The sequence below is a fragment of the Microcebus murinus genome, chromosome 16 (assembly GCF_040939455.1).
Source record: "Microcebus murinus isolate Inina chromosome 16, M.murinus_Inina_mat1.0, whole genome shotgun sequence".
Classification (NCBI taxonomy): Eukaryota; Metazoa; Chordata; class Mammalia; order Primates; family Cheirogaleidae; genus Microcebus; species Microcebus murinus.
Window position 1 is genome coordinate 53652377 of NC_134119.1, and position 19535 is coordinate 53671911.

At 54.8% G+C, this 19535-nt stretch overlaps 1 protein-coding gene across 2 annotated transcripts in view; it reads left to right on the forward strand.

The window, feature by feature from the left end:
* The first annotated feature begins 3666 nt into the window (after positions 1-3666).
* The window catches only part of CRMP1 (collapsin response mediator protein 1), an 87379-nt gene continuing 71510 nt past the window's right edge, over positions 3667-19535 (forward strand). The window contains exon 1 of one of the 2 annotated variants that reach the window (XM_012739722.2): positions 3667-4145. In XM_012739722.2, coding sequence (XP_012595176.2) covers positions 3765-4145 — 381 coding nt within the window. In that variant the 5' untranslated portion in view covers positions 3667-3764. Of the gene's footprint in view, positions 4146-8424; positions 8687-19535 lie in introns of those variants that run through there. The other variant, XM_012739725.2, reaches the window with a different exon arrangement.

The window sequence follows — 19535 nt, forward strand, 5'->3', positions numbered from 1 at the left end:
CTCGCCCAACTTCTATAAACCTCTCTTCTCACATCTAAGGTAAACACAATAGTCCATTACTTGCCTTGCAGATTTGCTAAATGTATTATACATCTGACAATAAACTACAATTCTCCTTCCTTCATTTTTTGAAAACATTTTTTTTTTACAACTAATGCCATTAAAAAAATTTTTTTTTGTCTGCCTAAACAAAATTTGCATTGGATCTGAGCTGGCCTCTCCTGTCCTCTCTCTGCCGCCATCTGGCATGTCCCTTTCTGTTCTCTGCAGTCAGCCTGGAAGGCTTCATGGTTGACAGGGTGAGCCCAAGGTTTGTCCCTCACCAAATGTCACGGTGTCATTCACTCATGGGAACTCCTTCCCTACAGGACTGGGGCACTTGCAGGACAGGGCGAGGGTGGTTTCCTCAGGCTTCCTGGGCTTCCTCTGCTGGTCTCTGCCAGGCTCTGCTCTCCTCAGCCTCCCTGCAAGCTGGTGGGTGCATTTCCTAACGTATACCCCGGGGGTTGCTTCTTGCCTCCCTTTCTCTGCTACGCTTGGGTTACTGTCCTTGAGATGAATTGAAATGTTGTGGAAAGGGCCCAGACAAACCTGAGTTGAAATCCCAGCTCAGCCACTTTCTGGTGGTTAATGTGAGCAATGGGTTTAAGGCTTGTCATCCTCAGCATTCCAGCCATGGTCTGCCACATGGGGCTGCTGAAGAAGCCAACCGTGTGCACTGCAGATATGAATGACATGCACAAAGCCACTATGCATGGCCCGTGTCCCCCAAGCATCAGATCTCCTCCTTTGTAGTGGGAGAGAGGAGGGGTACCAGCTCTGCGACAGCAGTGGGTGCCCCAAACGCGTGTTGGATGAACATTGAGTGAATAATTGTCCAAGATTGCACAGAGAACAGGATTCTAACTCACACATCTAGACTCTTCTGAATACACCAGGTCCCTTTATCTCTCCTCTCCCACTGGGACTGCGGCAGTCGGGCTTTTCAGGGAGAGAAAAGCATCGTAGTTAAGGCATCAGACTACCATGTTTAAACCCTAGCAGTCTCACTTGCCAGCTGTGACCCTGGGCAAGTTATTTATGCCTCTGACCCTCAGTCTCCTTGTCTGTAAAATGAAGCTAAAATGTCGCCTCACAGGTTTCTCTGGGGCATAAAAGAGTTCCTGTATGTTAAGTGCCCACAAGGGTCCCTAGCGTGTAGTAAACTTTCGTACGTGGAAGCTGTAGTATCCATCCTTGCTTCCGCATGAAGACAGCTGCTTCTCCATGCCTGCCCTAGATCACTCCTCTAGTCCTGAGGATTGCCCAGCCCGTTCTCACAATGGAAAAGGTTTTCTTCAAAAATAGAAAGATCTCCATCACTATCAGCAAAGCTGGGAGACTGTCTTCTCAAGACATTGAGAGCAGATTCAAGCATGGAGTAGGAGGATTGACCTCAAAAGTTCTAACTCAGATTCTTGGATTTTCTGATATTTCTATGGGTTAAGTCACTATAAATATTTTTGGAGCTTTAGAAGTTTCTATGTGCTCTTCAACACAAAATTTCCTTGCCTGGGAATAGTATTTCACAGGACAGGCAGATATTTTCATAATGGAAAACACGTGCAGCCTGGAATCCTTTGGACCTCAAGAGGGCTGTCTGTGACAGAAACATGTGCAGGGTACGTGAGGGGGGACAAGCGGAAGGAGGGGCTGGGATGTGGGTGGGTTGGGTAGAAGATAGCAGATCCAGGGTATGCATGAGATACTTTCTGTTCTTGTGTTCAGCACTCTTTCCCCATAAAATATACCTTTGTTGAAGGCAGAGGCTTTATAAATATGCATGTGGCCCCCACACTAGTCTCTCACAGACACAGAAATGGACTTGCTACAGGCCCATTGAGCAGATGAGCCCGAGATCCAGGCGTGGCAGGGTGGCTGTGAGATCCTGGCAGAGGCAGCTGCTTCCCTCCTCCTTGCCTATTTCCTGGGCTGCACAGTGGGGAGTAAGAGTATCTTGCTACTGCACAGACTGGCTTGTTCTAGGGCTGAAAGACAGTAAACGCAAGGAGTGTCAGCTGAGGCCATGGATCCGAGGTCCCCAGAGTCCTCAGTCCATGGGTCCCAAGAGCCGCAAACCAGAGTGTGAATCCCACTGTCAGTCTGGGTGTGTCAGGGCTTGGCTAGGCTGAGCTCACGCCTGCACGGCTGGGTGCTGAAGGACAGCTCCTAGCGCTGGGAGGCCGGAGGGCTTCCGCTCTCCCCTGTGGTCCCCACTGGGTCCAGACTCAGCGCGTCTGGACTCGCCCGAGGAGGTGTTGGCAGCTGGCGATTCCGCCTGTCCAGAAAGTGCAGCTGGGACCACTAGGTCCCCGGGGGCTCTTAGGCCCCTCTGCCTGCTAATCATGGAGAAACAAGGGAAAGTGTCCAGGGGAGGCGCATGGAGCCTGGCCTCAGAGAGGGCAGTGGAAAGCCTCAGTAGAACGAGACAGGTCCCGCGCTCTGCCCCATGTCCTAGTCAGAGGAACCCTGGGCCCCCAAGGCTGCAAACTCCAGGCGCAGCAAGGGTATGCTCTACCCAGGATCTGGGAGGTGACCCTAGGATGGGGCTATTTGGGTGACTGCCAGGTGCATGTGTGTGTCGTGTGGGTGGTAATCTATCTCTTTGTGTCTTTTTCTGGAGCGTTTCTATTTAAGCTTCCAGCTTCCCTTATTTCTGGCGAGGATTTGTGTGTGGGCGTCCTGTCGGGAGTCTATGAGTGCATGTGTGTGGAGTTGCCTTTTGAGTCCGCCTTTGGAATTGGCATGTGAAAATTTCTTTGTCATGCAGTGTTACTGGAGTGAGCATCATGTACGTGTGTGAGTCACTGGTTCACGTGTATTTCTCTTGCGTGCCTGTGGGAGTGTGCTACTAGCGCGTCCCTCTTGCGGCTGCACCAGCCTTCCTGGCCTTCAGCATCCCTGGCTATGTCGTATGAGCGCTTTGTGTCTCCTTCTTCCTTAGAAGGTCAGCTCCAGGAGGGCAGGACTTCGCCCGTTTTTGTCCATGACTCTGTCCCTAGTACCTACAACAGTGCCAGGCACTAGTGAGCACTCCATAAACTAGTGTGGAGTGAATGAATGGTGTGCCCGATGTGTGTGTCTCATGGCTGTGCACTTAGTCTTGGTGCGATGCTATGTACGAATGTTGTGTGATAATGAGAATTTCTGGTGTGTGTGTGTACTGAACTCAAAATGTGTACAAGCATCTATGTGTACGTGTGTGCAAAATTGTCTATGGTGTTCCTACATGAGCCTGGGTCTCGGGAACGCGTGTGTAATTGACTCTCGTATGTGCACCAGCACGGCTGTGCATTTCTCACGTGTTTGGTGCCATTGGTGTGAGGGCATGAACCTGTGTGTCTCCAGAGGGTGTGTGCACGTGTGTGCCGCTCGCTCTTCTCGCGCCCTGCACTCCGACGGGGGGCGGGGAGAGGGGGCAAGAGAGGGCACTGCGGTTCTGCCGCCCGCCCTCCGCGCTGCGGCTCCGACACGTCACCATCACTCCCCGCCCCAGCCGCGGTCCCCGCTCCCGGTCCTTTGTAGCCGGCCATTGCGCGAGCCCGCAGCCGCCCGGAGGCCCCGCCCCGGCCCCGCCCCGGCCCCGCCCCGGCGCGCGCCCCGCCTCGCCTCTCCCCTCCTGTGGCCGCAGTCGCGCCAGGGCCGCCGCAGGCCCGCACCGAGGCGCGGAGCGCGGCGCGCGGCGGTGGCGAGGGCCGCGGGCGGGTGGCCGGCGTTGGAGCGGGATGGCGGACCGGCGGCGCGCGTGGAACACGGAGGACGACCTGCCCGTGTACCTGGCGCGGCCGGGCAGCGCGGCGCAGACCCCGCGCCAGAAGTACGGCGGCATGTTCGCCGCGGTGGAGGGAGCCTACGAGAACAAGACCATTGACTTCGACGCGTACAGCGTGGGCCGCCGCGGCTCGGCGCGCACGCCGCGCAGCGCTGGCCGGCCCGACGCGGTCGGCCTGCCGGGACCCGGCGGCAGCGAGGACACGGCCAGCGATGTGAGCGAGCCCTCGGGCTCTGCGGTCAGCTCGCCAGGCGAGCGCGACGAGCGGCCGCAGGCGCTGCACATCCGCTGCCCTGCGCCCCGCGACCTGCCACTCGGCCGGGACAATGGCCAGGTACCTCGGGGCGCGCGCAGGCCGGACGTGGGGGGCGGGGCTCTCGAGGACCCTGGGCGGGGACCGCCCAAGGGCAGTGCCCAGGCAGTAGTGCTGGGGTCGCAGCCACCGGGCTTGGGAGAGCCGCGGAACGGCCCCTCCCCCACCTCACCATACGAGAGGGTGTGCGACTTGGTCAGTTTTGGCCGGTACAATCCGTGAGACTCGAAGGGACCTCTGAGGTCCCATCCCAGCTAATCTTCTGCAGAAAGGGACAGCGAGGTTGTGAGAGGGGAAGTTGGCTAGGGCTGCCTCATGGACCCTTGAACTGCGAAGGGACCCCTGGGATGAAATTAGCCCAAGGCTCCTCATTCTGTTTTGCTGGGGGGGGGGAGGAGAGCTCTGCTCCATATTCGTCCATTCATCTATTCGCTTACTCGGCGGTAACTATAGAGCACCTACTATGTACCCGGCAGGCGCTGGGATGGGAGAGCCTCAGCGAACCGTCTGCGCCTTCACGCTGAAAGGAGCATTTTTCTGAGGGCCCCTCATGCTTTGGGGGAGGGTTGTGGTTACAGATTGAGGTCGTCTGGCAGTTAGAACCGGTACCCCTGCCCAAGTGCCGCTGTCGCCAAGGGTTCTCCTGAGTCCCATGGCTCGACACCACTGTGCCCACTTCACAGAGCAAGTGGGAAGTAGAGCTGGGATTGGAACTGGGGTCTCTAGCCCCCCCGACTTGGGGTTATTTTGCGCCTGAAAGGGGAGCTCCTTAGGGAAGGGAACACCAGGACTTAGGCCCTGTGGTCATCACCCTCCAACTGGGGGAAGGGAAGGGGACAGGAAGACGGTGGACAGACGGCATAGCCTCTGGGTGGATGGGCGAGAGACAGCTAGGTGCTTGGAAAACGGAGCACCGGATGGCGGGGAGCTGTCGGCGTGGTCCAGGACCCCGGCCCGGGCCTGAACGCTGCCATGCGCCAGGCCCCAGGGAGCCCGTCTCCGGCTCGGCAACCTGGCTCCACCCTCCAGGAATTCCCAGGCTAGGGCGAGCCACAGATTCTTTGTGAGAATTAAATCAGTTAATGCCTGTAGGCAGTGAGCATTCAATAAATGTTTGTTAGTGTCTTTTATTATTATCATTATCATTTTAATTCACCATTCCCCCCTTAAATGCTATGAGAGACAGGAAATGAGCTCGGAGAGAGGCAGAACTTGACTCAGACAGAAATCTGGGAGGGCTTCCTGGAGGAATAGGAGCTGGGGACTGGTAGACACAGTAGTGGATCTCCTTCCGCGGGCAGGTGGTTCTTTCTGTGGCGCTGGAGCTCTCCGTGGTCCTGAACCTGGCGCCCTGCGGTGGGAGGTCTACAGCACGGGTGTGTGCGGTGCGGGTGTGTGCGGTGCCGGTGCCGGTGGTAGTGAGGGAGGAAGATGGTGAGAGGGCAGTCGCCTCTTCCCCACCCCTTCTTTAGCTCCTTCCACCCATCCTCTTTCTTGGTGGCCTGACCTCACTTGGGAGCTAAACTCCCGAGTGGAGCCCGACTGGAAGGCTTCAGGGCCAGAAAAGCCGGGGCCGGAACCACGGAATCGGGTTCCAGCCAAGGCGCTTGGCCTCCTGGAGCCTCAGCTTCTCCATCTGTGACACGGGGGTGGCCGTCATCCCTAACCTCCCGCAAGGCGTGGTGGAGAGTCGGGAGGAACTAGTGCTTTGTGCTGGGCCCAGAGAAGTCCCTGCTGGAGCTGGAGTCAGTGTCACCAACGTCAGCGCCGGCGCCAGGGTCAGCCTCGGCGGGGTCAGCCTAGGCCATCCTCGCTGCGGCGCCTCGGCGCCTGGGCACGCTGGTCGCCTCACCTCTCGCGCTCCTGCCCCCTTCTCCTTCCTCTCCCCTCTATGGCCCCTTGCCCTTTCTCCATAGCTTCTCAGGGACCGGACAAAGGCGGAGCACCGAGGGCTCGGAAAGCACTCGCGGTTCGGGACTGTGGAGCCGAGGGGCTCGTGGTCTGGCTGGAGGGAGCGTTTTACTTTCTGCGGACCGAGCGGCCGTGGGACTTCGGTTACAGGGGCTCAGGCTGTGGGGCGGGCCTCACCGCTCCGGTGCTTTGCGCAGGGTGCCCCGGCCCTTCCCCCGCCCGCGAGACTCCTTCCTGGGAGGCTGCAGGGTTTTGCGCGGCGCAGGCGCAACGCTTGCCGCTGCCAGGGCTGAGCGGCCTCGCCGCTTTGTACTGCAGAAGTCTGCTTGGGAGCAGCGGTCTGTTTGGCCGCTCGCAGGCGGGCGCTCCTCCCCAAACGCACGTGGTCTCGGCCCCATAGCTGGAGCTCCTCTGCCCAGATCTCCCGACTGACCCCTGGAACGCCCGAGGCGTGGAATCTAGAACTAAGACGCTGCGGAAGGGAACTTGGAGTCTGAGTCCGGGGAGGGAGGCGTGTCTCCACCCACAATTCCCGGTCATTGACAGGATTTAGGACCCAGCTCAGAGCCAGGGCTTAAAGAATCAGTGTAGGGGGCCGGGCGCTGTGGCTCACGCCTGTAATCCTAGCTCTTGGGAGGCCGAGGCGGGCGGATTGCTCAAGGTCAGGAGTTCAAAACCAGCCTGAGCAAGAGCGAGACCCCGTCTCTACTATAAATAGAAATTAATTGGCCAACTGATATATATATAAAAAAAAAAAATTAGCCGGGCATGGTGGCGCATGCCTGTAGTCCCAGCTACCCGGGAGGCTGAGGCAGAAGGATCACTCGAGCCCAGGAGTTTGAGGTTGCTGTGAGCTAGGCTGACGCCACGGCACTCACTCTAGCCTGGGCAACAAAAGCGAGACTCTGTCTCAAAAAAAAAAAAAAAAAAAAAAAAAAAAAAAGAATCAGTGTAGGGAATGAACGCTGGGCAGGGTGTGCTGAGCCTGCCTTCCGGATGCTGCTCTGCGCAGCCAATGAGTTTTGTACCTGGGGTACGTCACGTTATCTCTGTAAGCCTCAATTTCCCATCTATAAAATGGGGAAATTATGGCCCAGATTCCTGGAATACTATGAGCCGCTGCTTCTCTGTGACCCTACAAGCCCACCTCATTTTAAGGCCTAGGTATCTCTGGCCCCATGCCGGGCAATAGGGGGCTGGCCCCTGTGACTCCAGGCCACAGCTGGGATTCTGGGAGGGGCTTTACCAAGCCCAGCCCCCTGTGAGTTTGGATTTCACCGGCAGAAACTGAGCAGAGAAGGGGTAGAGGATGCTGGCATTTTATTCTGCCTAGTGACTTGGGACACCTGTCCAGTGCTGAGGGGTCCTGCTGGGGCTCCCCACTCTCCTCCCTTTTCCATCTTTCCCAGTTATGAAATCTGTCAGGCTGTGACCTGGCTCCCTGCCCACCTCTCTCTGGGGCAACATGTGGGTCATGGGTCCTGCGGCTGGTGTCCACTCTGCTGGGAGACAGGAGTGTCTTCTTTCTCCTCTTGACCCCCCACCTGTCCTAGAGGCTGTGGAGACTTTGGTACCAATGGTCTACCCCTCCAAGCACTCCTTGTCCAGTAGGCAAGCTTATGGGGTGACCTGGTGGCCCCAACGCCAGGCTGCCATGTGGTGAGGGAGCAGCTGCAGGGGTAGATCAGGTCAGCGTTGATTAGGGCCCCTCCCTTCTGTCCCTGCTGTCCCCTCCTCCCGCACGGAGGCTTCTCCTTAGACGCCCTCTGGGAAGGCTGGTTCATCATAAGATGGAAGGGCAAGGAGAGGCCGCATGGAGGAGAAAGTATTGGAGACGGGGCTGGGAGGATGGGTAACCTTTAGTCCGGGCCAGGCTATTCAGGGAGCGCATTCGGCGCGAACAAACCCTTGGAATAGGGATGGAAAAGTGCTTGGTCCATTCTGGGGGGCCGGGGATGGACAAACGGAGGCCGTGGTAGGAGAGCCGGAGGGGGGGGTGGCTATTGGGCGCGATCCTGGAGGGCCAAGAACGCTCCTGGCTGCTTGGGCCGGTCCTAGGCCCCCGGCCCCGTCCCGTCCCCCCGCGCAGATTCTCCGAGAGGCGCCCAGATGCCGTGCCGCACACTTGTGGCCCTGCCCGCCCGCAGGCCGTCTGGGTCTTCGGGGAGAATCTGCGCCCCGCTCGCCCCTTCGCGAGAGCGAGGCCCGCCCGCCGAGGGCGTGCGCGCGGCAGGGGCGGCGGGCTGGGCGGTGCGGCGGGGGCGGGGTGGGGATCAGGAGGGAAGCGCTTCCTGGTTCGAGCCGAGAGGGGCGAATCGGGCTCCGCTCCGCGCCGCCGGGAGGAGCTGTGGGCCTGCAGCCCCCTCCCCCGCCTCGCCGCTCCCGCCCCCTCCCGCCCTCCGCGCCGAGCCGGGCGGTGCTGGCAGCGAGCTGCGGCGGGCCGAGCAGCCGGGCGGCGCGCGGGCGGGCGGGCGCGGGCGCGGAGCCTCCGTCCCTCTCTCCACCGCTCCCGGGCCTTTGTCGCTACGCCCGCGGGGAGCGGGCCGCGAGAGCCCGAGCGAGTCAGACAGCCCACAGGTCCCGCGGCCCGGCCCGGGGCACCCGAGAGGGCCATGTCTTACCAGGGCAAGAAGAGCATTCCGCACATCACGGTAAGCCGCCCCCGCCCCGCGCCCTTCTTTGTGAGCTGCGGGTGGTCGCCGTCAGGGTCCAGATCCGCGGGGGGACTGCGGGGGCGGCCCCCGAGGCTTCCTGCGTTGCCACGGGTGGGGCGGGGCCGGTCTTGGCATTTCAGCCCCCTCCCCCAGCCTCTGGGGACAGTGGTGGGGGAGCCCTCCTGGCGGGGCGGGGCTGGAGCCTTGTGTCCCTCTCCCCGCGGGCGTGCAGCCCCCTCCCCCCACGGGATGTGCTGGAGGATGGCGTGGACGCGGAGGATGCGGAGCTGAACAAAAGAGGGAGGGGCGCGGGTGTCCGAACCCCCTCCCCAACCCTCGCGCTCGCACGCGGAGGGAGAGCTGAGCCTCCCGCGCGCTGTCCCGGCTCCGTCCCGCGCTTGCCCCTGGCAGCCGGGTCCTCCCCGCCAGAGGAAGGAAAAGACCAAGCACCGCTGCCCCCGGCCGTGCTGGGGGAGTAGAAGTCCGGAGACAGCGCCATGATGGAAGCGCGGCTACCACCCTCACCGCAGCTAAAAATAACCTTATGGGGAGACACTGGGAGGCTGCGGCCCCGGAGGGGTTAACTCCCCTGAGGCTGGGCTGCGGCAGGGTGGGGCCGGTGGTTGGGGCTGAGCAGTCTGGCCAGGTCCCTGGGTGTGGCCGGAAACAAAGGAACCCTGGTCTTGATGCTTTGTCTAGGAGGTGGGGAGCTAGCTCCTCCACCCCACTCCCTGCCTGGCATCACAGTGGAGCCAGAGTATTCCTGAGGGGCATGCGCTGGGCCAGTGGGCTCGGGTGGTAGTGCAGGAGCAGTCCAGGTGGTAGGCAGGCTCTGGGCCAGCGGAGTTCTCCAGGGGGCTCCTGAGGTTGTAGGACAGGAGACCCAGGATGCTTACCATGTTTGCAGAATTGAGGCTCTGAGACAGCCCTGGGGCACCTGTCATGGGCAGCCTTAGGCAGGGGGCAGGAGCTGGCGTTTTCCACTAGGCTGCCCAGTGGTTTCCCAGTGAATTGTAGCCCTTGTCTTACTGAGTCCTGGCAACAGTCCCTGGAGGGAGGCCTTGTCCCAGTAAAGCTCCCCCGGCTGGCACATAGGCCGGAATCAAAGGTGTGAGACTGCCCTGCATCCCCCGGCTACTCTGGGTTGTCTTGAGTTAGAAAATCCCTCCTGACCTAGCTTCAGCTCTTGCCAGCGGGTTCTGCTGAGTTCCCACCCAGAGGCGTGACCTCTGAGGGTAGGGACCACTTCTTTACCATCCCTAATCTCTGTCCTCTGGGACACAGAGCTATAGGTGGGCAATTCGTAAACACTGTATTTGGCAAAGAGTCAATGGAAGGTGTATGCCCCAGGCTAGGCAATGTGGGGAAAAAATTGGGCCGTGTTGGTCTGAGCAGGTCCCTGCTTTGAGACCCTCTAGCCCTGCCCCCCGGGGGAACTGAGGCAGATGATGGGTGTGGGGTGAGATAAGGAGCTAGCAGCCCTGGGTGCCTTTGTGGCTGTGTGCCCGTGGTAGGTCTCCACCTGTCTCAGCACCTGAGTCTCCAGGGTGGAAGCTTGACAAGACGGTCTTCGAGGCAGGTCTGTGGGATGCTGCCTGGAGCTGGACAGTCAGTCTGTCGGGCCTGAGTCCCTTCCGGCTGTGCCCTCTGGGGTAGAGGGGGACTGTCCAGTCTGAATCTCAGTCCCCTGATATCCTAGGTGGGCCGCTTCATGGGACCCCTGAGCATCCTAGAAGACGCTGGCCAGGCGTCCTCTGTGTACCAGGCACCGCGTAGGGGCTACAGGACCACTGGCCGGTCTGGCTGCTTTAGTCCTTCATGGGAAGCGATTAGTCACCTGTGGGGACAGGAAAACCAGAGGGGTTGTTCCTCCAGCCTCAAAGGGTGATTGCAGTGAGCATGGGGAGGACGGATGCTGAAAGAGACACTGAGCTCCTAGGAGAGAGGCCCTCGAGGAGGGATGTGGTTCATTTGGCCCAGGAAGATTTGTGGTTTGAAGGAGAAAACAACGAACCAGAGAGGCTAGGCCTGTGGGGCCTCTTTGCAGGACCCTTCAGCTTCCTGAGGACGTTTTGCAAGTAATGCACATGTTGCAACAGAACCAAACCCTTCCCTCAAATGTCATGAAACAAATGAGTGGGCACTGTGGCTTTCCAAATGCTGCACCTTAACCTGGTTCATAGCAGTCACGTGATAAGTCGTTACTAACAGTCAGCCTGGCAGTGCTGGGCGCTGGGGCACGTGGGGCGGAGATGGCTGGGTCTCCCTGCTCTCCCAGAGCTCAGCCAAGCTGACGCCAGCCCGAAATGGCAGGAAAGCCTAGTGAGTGCCCTAAGGGAGCACGGGGGCTGGGGGAGACCCTAGCAGGGACACCAAGACTAGACCCGGGTGGGGGAGCAGAGGGGACAGGGGGGAAGGTGGGGTTCTTCCTGTGGCCTCTGAGGCCCAGAGGCAAAGGACTTGGCGAGTTGGAGAAACCAAAGGACAGTCTGTATCGGGAGCACTCACCCTCTGCCTCCAAGGGCAGCGTCACGGAGCAGATAGAGCAGTCCCTGGAGATGGCCAAGGTGTTTTTGGCAGCCATGGTGTGTGTAGCCTTTGGAGAGATCTGGGGGCTTGAAAAAAATCAAGGGCTGGATGCGGTTGCTCCCACTGTAATCCCAACACTTTGGGGGGCCAAGGTGGTAGGATTGCTTGAGCTGAAGAGTTTGAGACCAGCCTGGGCAATGTAGTGAGACCCCATCACTACAAAAAATGTAAAAATTAGCCAGGTGTGATGGTTCGCACCTGTAATCCCAGCTACTTGGGAGGCTGAGGCGGGAGGATTGCTTGAGTCCAGGAGTCTGAGGCTGCTGTGAGCTGTGACCATGCCACTGCACTCCAGCCTGGGTGACAGAATGAGGCTCTGTCTCAAAAAGAAAGAAAGAAAAAGATGTGGTCCATGGGAAGAAGTACAGGGGTAGCAGGTACAGCTCTAAGCTGCATCCCCCGCCTCCCTCCTGCTGGATGCTGGGTCACTGTGGACCACGGTGTCTCATCTGCACAATGGGGATAAAGGACGCTGTTTTGCCAGTGAATTCAGAGACAGGAGAAGGGAATTAAAGTGGGGGAGGGGTGAGGAAGAGCATGGCAGTCTGGGGAGCAGGGTGGACAAAGGCAGGGAGGCTGAATTAGAAGTTCTACTTGTGTTGATTGTGTTATGGTATCTTTCCCTCTTTTCTCCGCCTCAGCTGGTTCCTGAGATAATAGAGTAGCCTGCGAGAGAAGGAAGAGGGGAAATGCAGAAACACTTAGCTTCTGCCCCCAAGGATTGTTTAAAATATTTATAAAGCTCTCTTTCATGCGTGGCTTTTTTTCCCTTAATGAATGGCACAGACGGTGATTAACTCAGCTGAAGCTGCTGCTTGTGCCCACTGCAGCGGCCAAGTGAGTCGAACATCCTGGGTGTGGCTCTCAGCAGACAAAGGCACATGGCTTCATGGCCCTGCAGAAGCTTGTGGCTCCAAATAGAGCCACCAAAGAGGGAGGTCTGCCTAATTGTGGGGGAATGTCAAGGATGTCCACCATGATGGTTACAAATTATGACTATTAAAAATGAGATTTCATGAATGCTGATCATGTGTGTTTGCTTTAGTCCAGACATCCAAAGTGATTGCCGTTACCTCTTGGTTCTCAGAACAGTGAGGAAGGCAGCTGAGGTATATCACCCTGTTTCCCAAAGGGTAAACTGAGAGATTTAGTGGCTTGTAAAGGTTCTTGCACTGGTGTGGGGAGGAAGGAGAGCTCACATTCAAATGGAGAGGGTAGATGGGCGGGTCTGCCTGTTAGGAAAATCACTGTGTGTGTGTGTGTAATTGTGTGTGTATATGTATATGTGTGTCTTTGGTGTGTAAATGGGTTTGTGTGTGTTTGAGTGTGTGTGTCTGATCAAAGTGAAGGTAATCAGGGAAGAAAGATTAAGTAAAGATCACATCAGGCTGAATGAGTTACTCTAATGTACAAATATGCAAAAAATGTGTGAGGCCTGTTCTATTTTTCACAAGAGTGACATTCATCCTATGTATAGATGTTCAGTTTATTCTCTGCCTTTCTGCACAAAGGATTTGAGATGCCTACAAGTGATTTGTCATACATGTAGTGAAATCAGGTGGAAGTCAAACACCAGGACTGAGGATCTAGGCAGGTCAGAGAACAAACATGCAAGTGATTAGGACACTGGAGTGGCTGCAGGTGGACATCTGATCCTAACTCTGAGCTGCTATCACCGTCACCTGGGGCAGAGACGCAAACAGCCTCGGAGATGTGGAGGCCTTGGTCACAGAAGGAAAAGGGGACCATATTCTTAGGGAAAAAATTATTTGGCTCAGATCAAATTCTTAGAAAATGTCTCAGGGTGATACTGCCATAACTATGTCACCTTAAGCATGAAGGCCTGTTTCATGCAATGAACTTTGCTAAGACTGAATATACAAAACACGCACACTCACGATATGACATACATGAGCAAGCTTGGCACATGGTCAGTGTCCAGTTGATCATAGTTCCTTTCTCTAAACTCATGCTCTATCTTTGGGGAAATGAAAATTCAGATGGCAACTAACCAGCAGGTGTGATGGGCAGGTAAAGTGTGTACACTTTAAAACACACACACACACACACACACACACACGAGGGTGATCCCTGACTTTAATGACCTTTCCATGTGAATGACAAAGTGCATGCACATGAAACACCTGAAGAAAGGCTAAGGCTGGGCTGTGGAACAGAGCACAGGTGTCAGAGGAGTTCAGAGGAGAGAGGACTCAGCATCAGCAGAAGCAACGAGGGGTGGCTTCTTGCAGTTTGGAGGATGGCACAAGCTAAGAGCAAGGGGAGAACTTGCACACCAGGTGGAATAGCATGGAGGAGACCCGGGCTGGGGAATGAGTATGGTCAAAAGAGAGTAAGGAGTGTCACACTCAGCTAAGTCAGAGGGTGAGGAATGGGAAATAAATTTGAATGGGTGAGGCTATGGGAGAGGACTCTGTAAGGCTTTTGGAAGTCAGGCAGCATGCACTCAAAGTGATGGAAATGACACACGAGTTCAGGTGTGGCTCAGATACTAATGAGTTGTTTGATCTTGAGCAACTCACTTTTTCTCCCTGGGCCTTAGATTCCTTTTCTTTACAGTGAAGGAGTTGGATTAGATAATTCAGTTCCAAGCTGTTGGATACTCTTGACTTTCTTCTGTGGGTAATAGGACAGCACTGGAAGTTCCTGAGCTGGGAGGGTGATATGATGCAAGCAGCATGTGAGAGGGTAGATTCTGAAGCCAGACCATGTGGGCTTGAATCCTGGCTGTTTTACTTACTAGCTGTGTAATTTAGGCAGGCCACTTATTCTTTCTATGTATAAATTTTCTCTATACAAATTTACATTTGTAAAATGGGAATCATAATATTTAATAGGGGTTTTTCCCCCTGAAAATTAAATGACTTAATATGTGTCAGATGCTTAGAGTAGCATCTGCCTGTGGTAAATGCATTGTGGGCTGGCTGTTGTGATTGCTGCTGCCGATTGGTGCTTTCATCAGCTTTAGTCCATAGCACACAGCCTCACAGTCTCCACAACATGTACTTACTTTTTGCTCATAACACATGAGAGCTGTGGGGTGGCTGCAACTTTGCCCCTGGCTGCTGGTGGAGGGTGGGTCTGCTCAATGTTTGTCCTTATTTTGAGACTCAGACTGAAGGAGCAGAAATGTACAAGAAATTGGCAGCAATCTGAAGTCTCTTTAAGAACTTCTGCTCAAATTTGGCATATTTCACATCTGCCATAGTGTACTGGCCAAAGGAAGTCATGATCAAACCCTAAATCAGTGGGGAGAAGCTCAAAGCCAGTCTTTCTGGAGGGGATATGAGGATTAAATGTGAAAGTTCTGACATGTAAGAGATGCTAGTAAACACCTGTTGCAGCTGATGATGAAGTGGGCAGAAAGCATAGGGGTTGAGTTTGGAAGAAAAGGCTCAGCATTGTTCTTAGGTTGAATTGGATTTGGGAACAGGCTCCAAAGAGGTGTCTCAATGGGCAGTTAGGAGTAGATTGAATGGGGGTGAGAGGCGAGAGCCAGAGATAGACATTAGGGACCCATGTACAAGAGGCATTGGTAGAAGATATGAAAATGCAGAATATTCCAGCAACCAGTGATTCTCAGCCCACATGCTGTGAGCACAGTAATGTACTGAAAAAACCCTCTGCAGATGTGCTGCTAAATTTTGATCAGCATCTGAAGTTTGTGTTTGCTACAACCAAGTCTACAGATTATTCTAGCAACATCTTTGAGGTGGAGCCATGAGCACTTAGAAGCAGAGAGGTGTTGAACAGACTCTGATTAGCTGTGATAAAACGTACCTTGTTCCCTGGAAAGGGAAATCAGAGGACTTTGCCCTGTGAGCATGTAAGAGAACTGGGTCAGGACAGTGGACAGCGCCGTGGTGCTGAAGAGTAAGCAAGCTATTAGCAGCTATCAGGTCCTGTGAAATAGACAGTCACGCTGTAGTAGGATGGCATGGTAATGGTTGCAGGCTTATTTTAGGTCTTTAATTCCTTCCAGAATACTGAAAATTTGTATATTGTTTGTATGTATGTTCTGAACACAGTAAAGTTGAGAACCATTGCCCTAGAGGGGTGTAATGACCAAATCCTGACTTTGCTGTGAGAAAAGATAGCTCTGAATTGGTGCTGGTGGCTTGGGAACTGCGGTGGTGTCTGGGTCCTAGTAGCTTCCTAGAGAAGCTTCTAGGAAAAGAAGCAAGAAGCTAAAAGGAGGAAATGTGTGTGGACATAGCTCCCTACTTCTTCCCTGGCTGTGTGTCCTAGGCATCTAGAACATTCTCCACCAGGCTCACCTTCTCTGGCCCTCTGCCTTTGCAGCAGCTGTACCCATTCTCTATGGAGGCTCCATCCTTCTGGGGCTGGGCACTGTGAGTGCTCCCTCCTCAGTAACATGGCTTCGTCACTCATGTCCGTCTGCTCCACTTAGCCGTGAGTACCTGGAGAACTGGGACAATGTCTGGTTTTCCTAAGCATCTCAGGAGCTCTCTTGCACACTGGTGGTTCATGGCAGGGACTCCACACTGTGTGGGTGAGCAAATGAAGCCCAGATTGTAAACTGTGATTCTTTGCTGAATGAGGTTTTAGGACTGGGTGAGGTGGCTCGCGCCCATAATCCTAGCACTCTGGGAGGCCGAAGCAGAAAGATTGCTTGAGGTCAGGAGTTTGAGTCCAGCTACTAAAAATAGCAAAATTAGCTGGGCATCATGGTGTGTGCCTGTAGTCTCAGCTTCTTGGGAAGCTGAAGCAGAAGGATCGCTTGAGCCCAGGAATTTGAGGCTGCAGTGAGCTATAATGATGCCACCACACTCTAGCCAGGGTGACAGATTGAGACTCTGTCAAAAACAACAAAAGAGTTTTAGCTACAACTGCATTTAGTGTTCCTTAACAAATACCCTACCTGTGGATTTAGCACTAAGGCAGTTTCCACCCAGAGGGAGATGAAGGTGGCATGAAGGAATTTTGGAGTGCAAAGGAACCAGGAGCTTCTATGGTGGTAGTTTGACAGTGGGGAAAGGGATTTTGTTTATGGGGCTTCACTGCATTTCACACTAAAGAGAAAGCTTTTACGACAGGAGCTTTCCACACATGAGCTGGATGGCCATGGTGCACATCTTCCCTTCTCCCTGGGCCTCCCTGAACAGCGACCTGGTGTCAGGTCTTGGGGTCCATCCCATAGCAAGTCTCATTGGATCTGACACAGAACTGCACAGAGCAAACGGGTGGCTGAGGAAACTTTGTATCTGTCCCCAAATTATTAGAAACATTGCCACATACTTTGTTTAGACCATATCTCTAGACCCTTAGAGCTTATACCCTAATACATTCTCAGCAGATATTTGATTCTGTAACGTAAAAGTTGAAAGGAACCTTCTAAATTATGTAAAACTTTCCTGTTTCTGCATGTGAGGAGGCAGGAAAGAATATTCCTTGCTTCTCTGCCCCTGCCCTTCTCCCCTCTAGTGTAGTGCGGATCCAAATGCCCCTCCCCGCACCCGTCTGGTGCGCAGCCCGCCACTTCCCACGCAGCGGCCTTACTCTCACACGGCTCTCTTGCTGGAAGGCTTTGCTTTCTGTGTAGTGAGAGTCTGCCTGCTGCTCTGCATTTGCCCTCAGGTCTTCCACAGTTCCTTCCCCGTGCACACTGCCTGCCCAGGGACCCTGCAAGGCAGTTCCCTGTTGCCCGAGACCTTCTCTTCCCCGTGCACACTGCCTGCCCAGGGACCCTGCAAGGCAGTTCTCTGTTGCCCGAGACCTTCTCTTCCCCGTGCACACTGCCTGCCCAGGGACCCTGCAAGGCAGTTCTCTGTTGCCCGAGACCTTCTCTTCCCCGTGCACACTGCCTGCCCAGGGACCCTGCAAGGCAGTTCTCTGTTGCCCGAGACCTTCTCTTCCCCGTGCACACTGCTTGCCCAGGGACCCTGCAAGGCAGTTCTCTGTTGCCCGAGACCTTCTCTTCCAAACCATGCAGCTCTTTATTCGTCATCTAGCACAATTTCCAGGTGCAATGTTTGGATTTTTCTTTCCTTTTTTCCCCTTTCTTTTCCTCTTCTCTTAGTTTTCTTTTTGCTATAGTTTATTTCTGAGCATGCAGAGCTAAAAGAATTGAAAATAAAACTTTATTAATAATTATTGGGTACCTTTTAAACTAGTTTAAAGATTTCCTAAGGCCATAGACTCCTTTGAGAAGCTGGTAAAAGGTGTGGAAACTTTTTCTTGCTTCCTTAAATGCATAAACACAGAACATTTGGCAGAGAACATTAGACGTTCTAGGCTACTGTTCAGTGTATTGGGTGCTTTCACGTGTTATCCTAAGTGATCCTGTGAGGCAGGCACTTGGGTTCCATGTATAGATGGGAAAGTGAAGCCAACGGAGATGAAGTATCTTGCCAAAGATCACCCACTAAGGCATCAAGTCAAGGATCTCACAGGCTAATGGAGGAAATAAGACATATAAAATGGGCTGGAAGATGAAGCATCATGAACAAAGGCTGACGAGGGGTGCCGGCCTCGCGTTGTGGGAACTCCGAGAAGTGACCACCCACCTGGTCCTGGAGCCGGGACATTGCACAACACGATGGGGGGTTGGAGAGCAACTGTCGGGGCACACCCAGCAGGAGATCCGTGCTCAGGAAGGCCCCGCGGGCGGTTTGCAGGTGCAGCTTAGGGAGCCAGAGTGTGGGGAGAGTGGATGGACGTGTGGGGGCAAGGACGAGAGGGGGCAGGGCACGGGCCAGGAAGAGCCTAGGAGGGTGTGCTTCGTCACTCACGTGAGGAGGCTTTTGAGGAGAGGCGAGACAGCGTTGGATTTGTGTTTCAGAAAGGGCACTCTGGCTGCTGTGTGGAGGGGACAAGACAGGCAGCAGGGAGACGGGCTGAGGGCTGACCCGGGGCAGGTGCAGTGGGAGGTGGAGTCAGCAGGCGGGTAGGATAACATTTCCAGAGTAGAAGCAACAGGATCTAGAAAAGAGTTAGGTTTGGGATGAGAGAGGTTAGAGAGAAGCTGCGGGCGGAACTGAGAATTTAATGAGATTTATTTATTTCCTCATGTTGCAAGAACTTAAAAAGAGGCACTGTTCTAAGTGCTATGCGTGTGTTCATTTATTTAATTTCCAAAACCCCCCTCTGCATTACGATGGGAAACTCGCCTACATTACAGGATTTGGAGGTGCGGGGCCAGATAAGAACCCGGGCAGCCTGGCCTCTGCACCCGCGTCCTTGGCCAGCCACCGCTTTGCCTCGTTGTTAAAGTAGCTTGAAATGAGTAGTAAGTACGAAGGCAGCTGGCTAGCCAGAGGCGCTGTCAATGTGTGTTAGGTGAACAAGGTCTCTGCACTTCGTATCTTTCCCCCAGAGAATCCCGTGCGACTTCCAGAGCCTTTAAGCTGTCTTGTCCTCTTTTGACCACATTCCCAGCAGTCCTGTTGGAGGGCAGGTGAGGTGCAAGGCATGAGATAATGTGCCTGATAAATGGCTGAATGGGTCACTGTGGTATGCTGCTGCTTGTCCCCATTTTACAGAGGAGGAAACTGAGGCTCAGACACATTAGCCAGGTACAGTGAGGAGAACACGGCACTAGACTAACCACCAGGAGGCAGGGGGTGGTTACAGTAGAGGTGCCAGTTGGCTCTAGGTTCAAATCCAGCTGTGCCATCTCTCAGCTATGTGACCTTGAGTACATTACTTCACCTCTCTGATTTCCTCATTTCTAGTAATCATACCCACTTCTTCAGGTGATCTAAGAACTGAAAATGAAAACCCATGTAATGCAGAACTGACACTATGAGCTCAAGCAATGTGAATTTCTTAAGGCAGTGAGTTTCTGTTCAGATCTCTTTGTGTGAGGCATGAAGCAGAGACCAGGCGGCATGAAGGCGGCCGAGGCATGGATGGCGTATCTCGCTCCAGTCACCCTTCCACAGGCGGTTTGGAGGCCCTGCCCACTCTCAGGGTCACGATAGGCTTGTGCTTTTTTAAAGTCAGATATTTGGTCCACCCCGGAGTATTTCTGAATGTCTGCAAGTATGACAGGGCCTCAGATCACACGTTGTAACTGCAGTTGCCATGGAAACGGGCCTGCAGTCCATGGGGACCATGTGCATTTCTGATTAATGAAGGAGGAAAAGCCACCCTGCCCCCTGCTCATGCCAGGGAGGACAAATGTGTGTTAATTAGATTCAGTCTCGTACCCGTTGCCACTTCCTGGGTTGTGGCTAAGGGCGCAGGCTGACAGGCTGTCCCCTGAGGCAGAGTC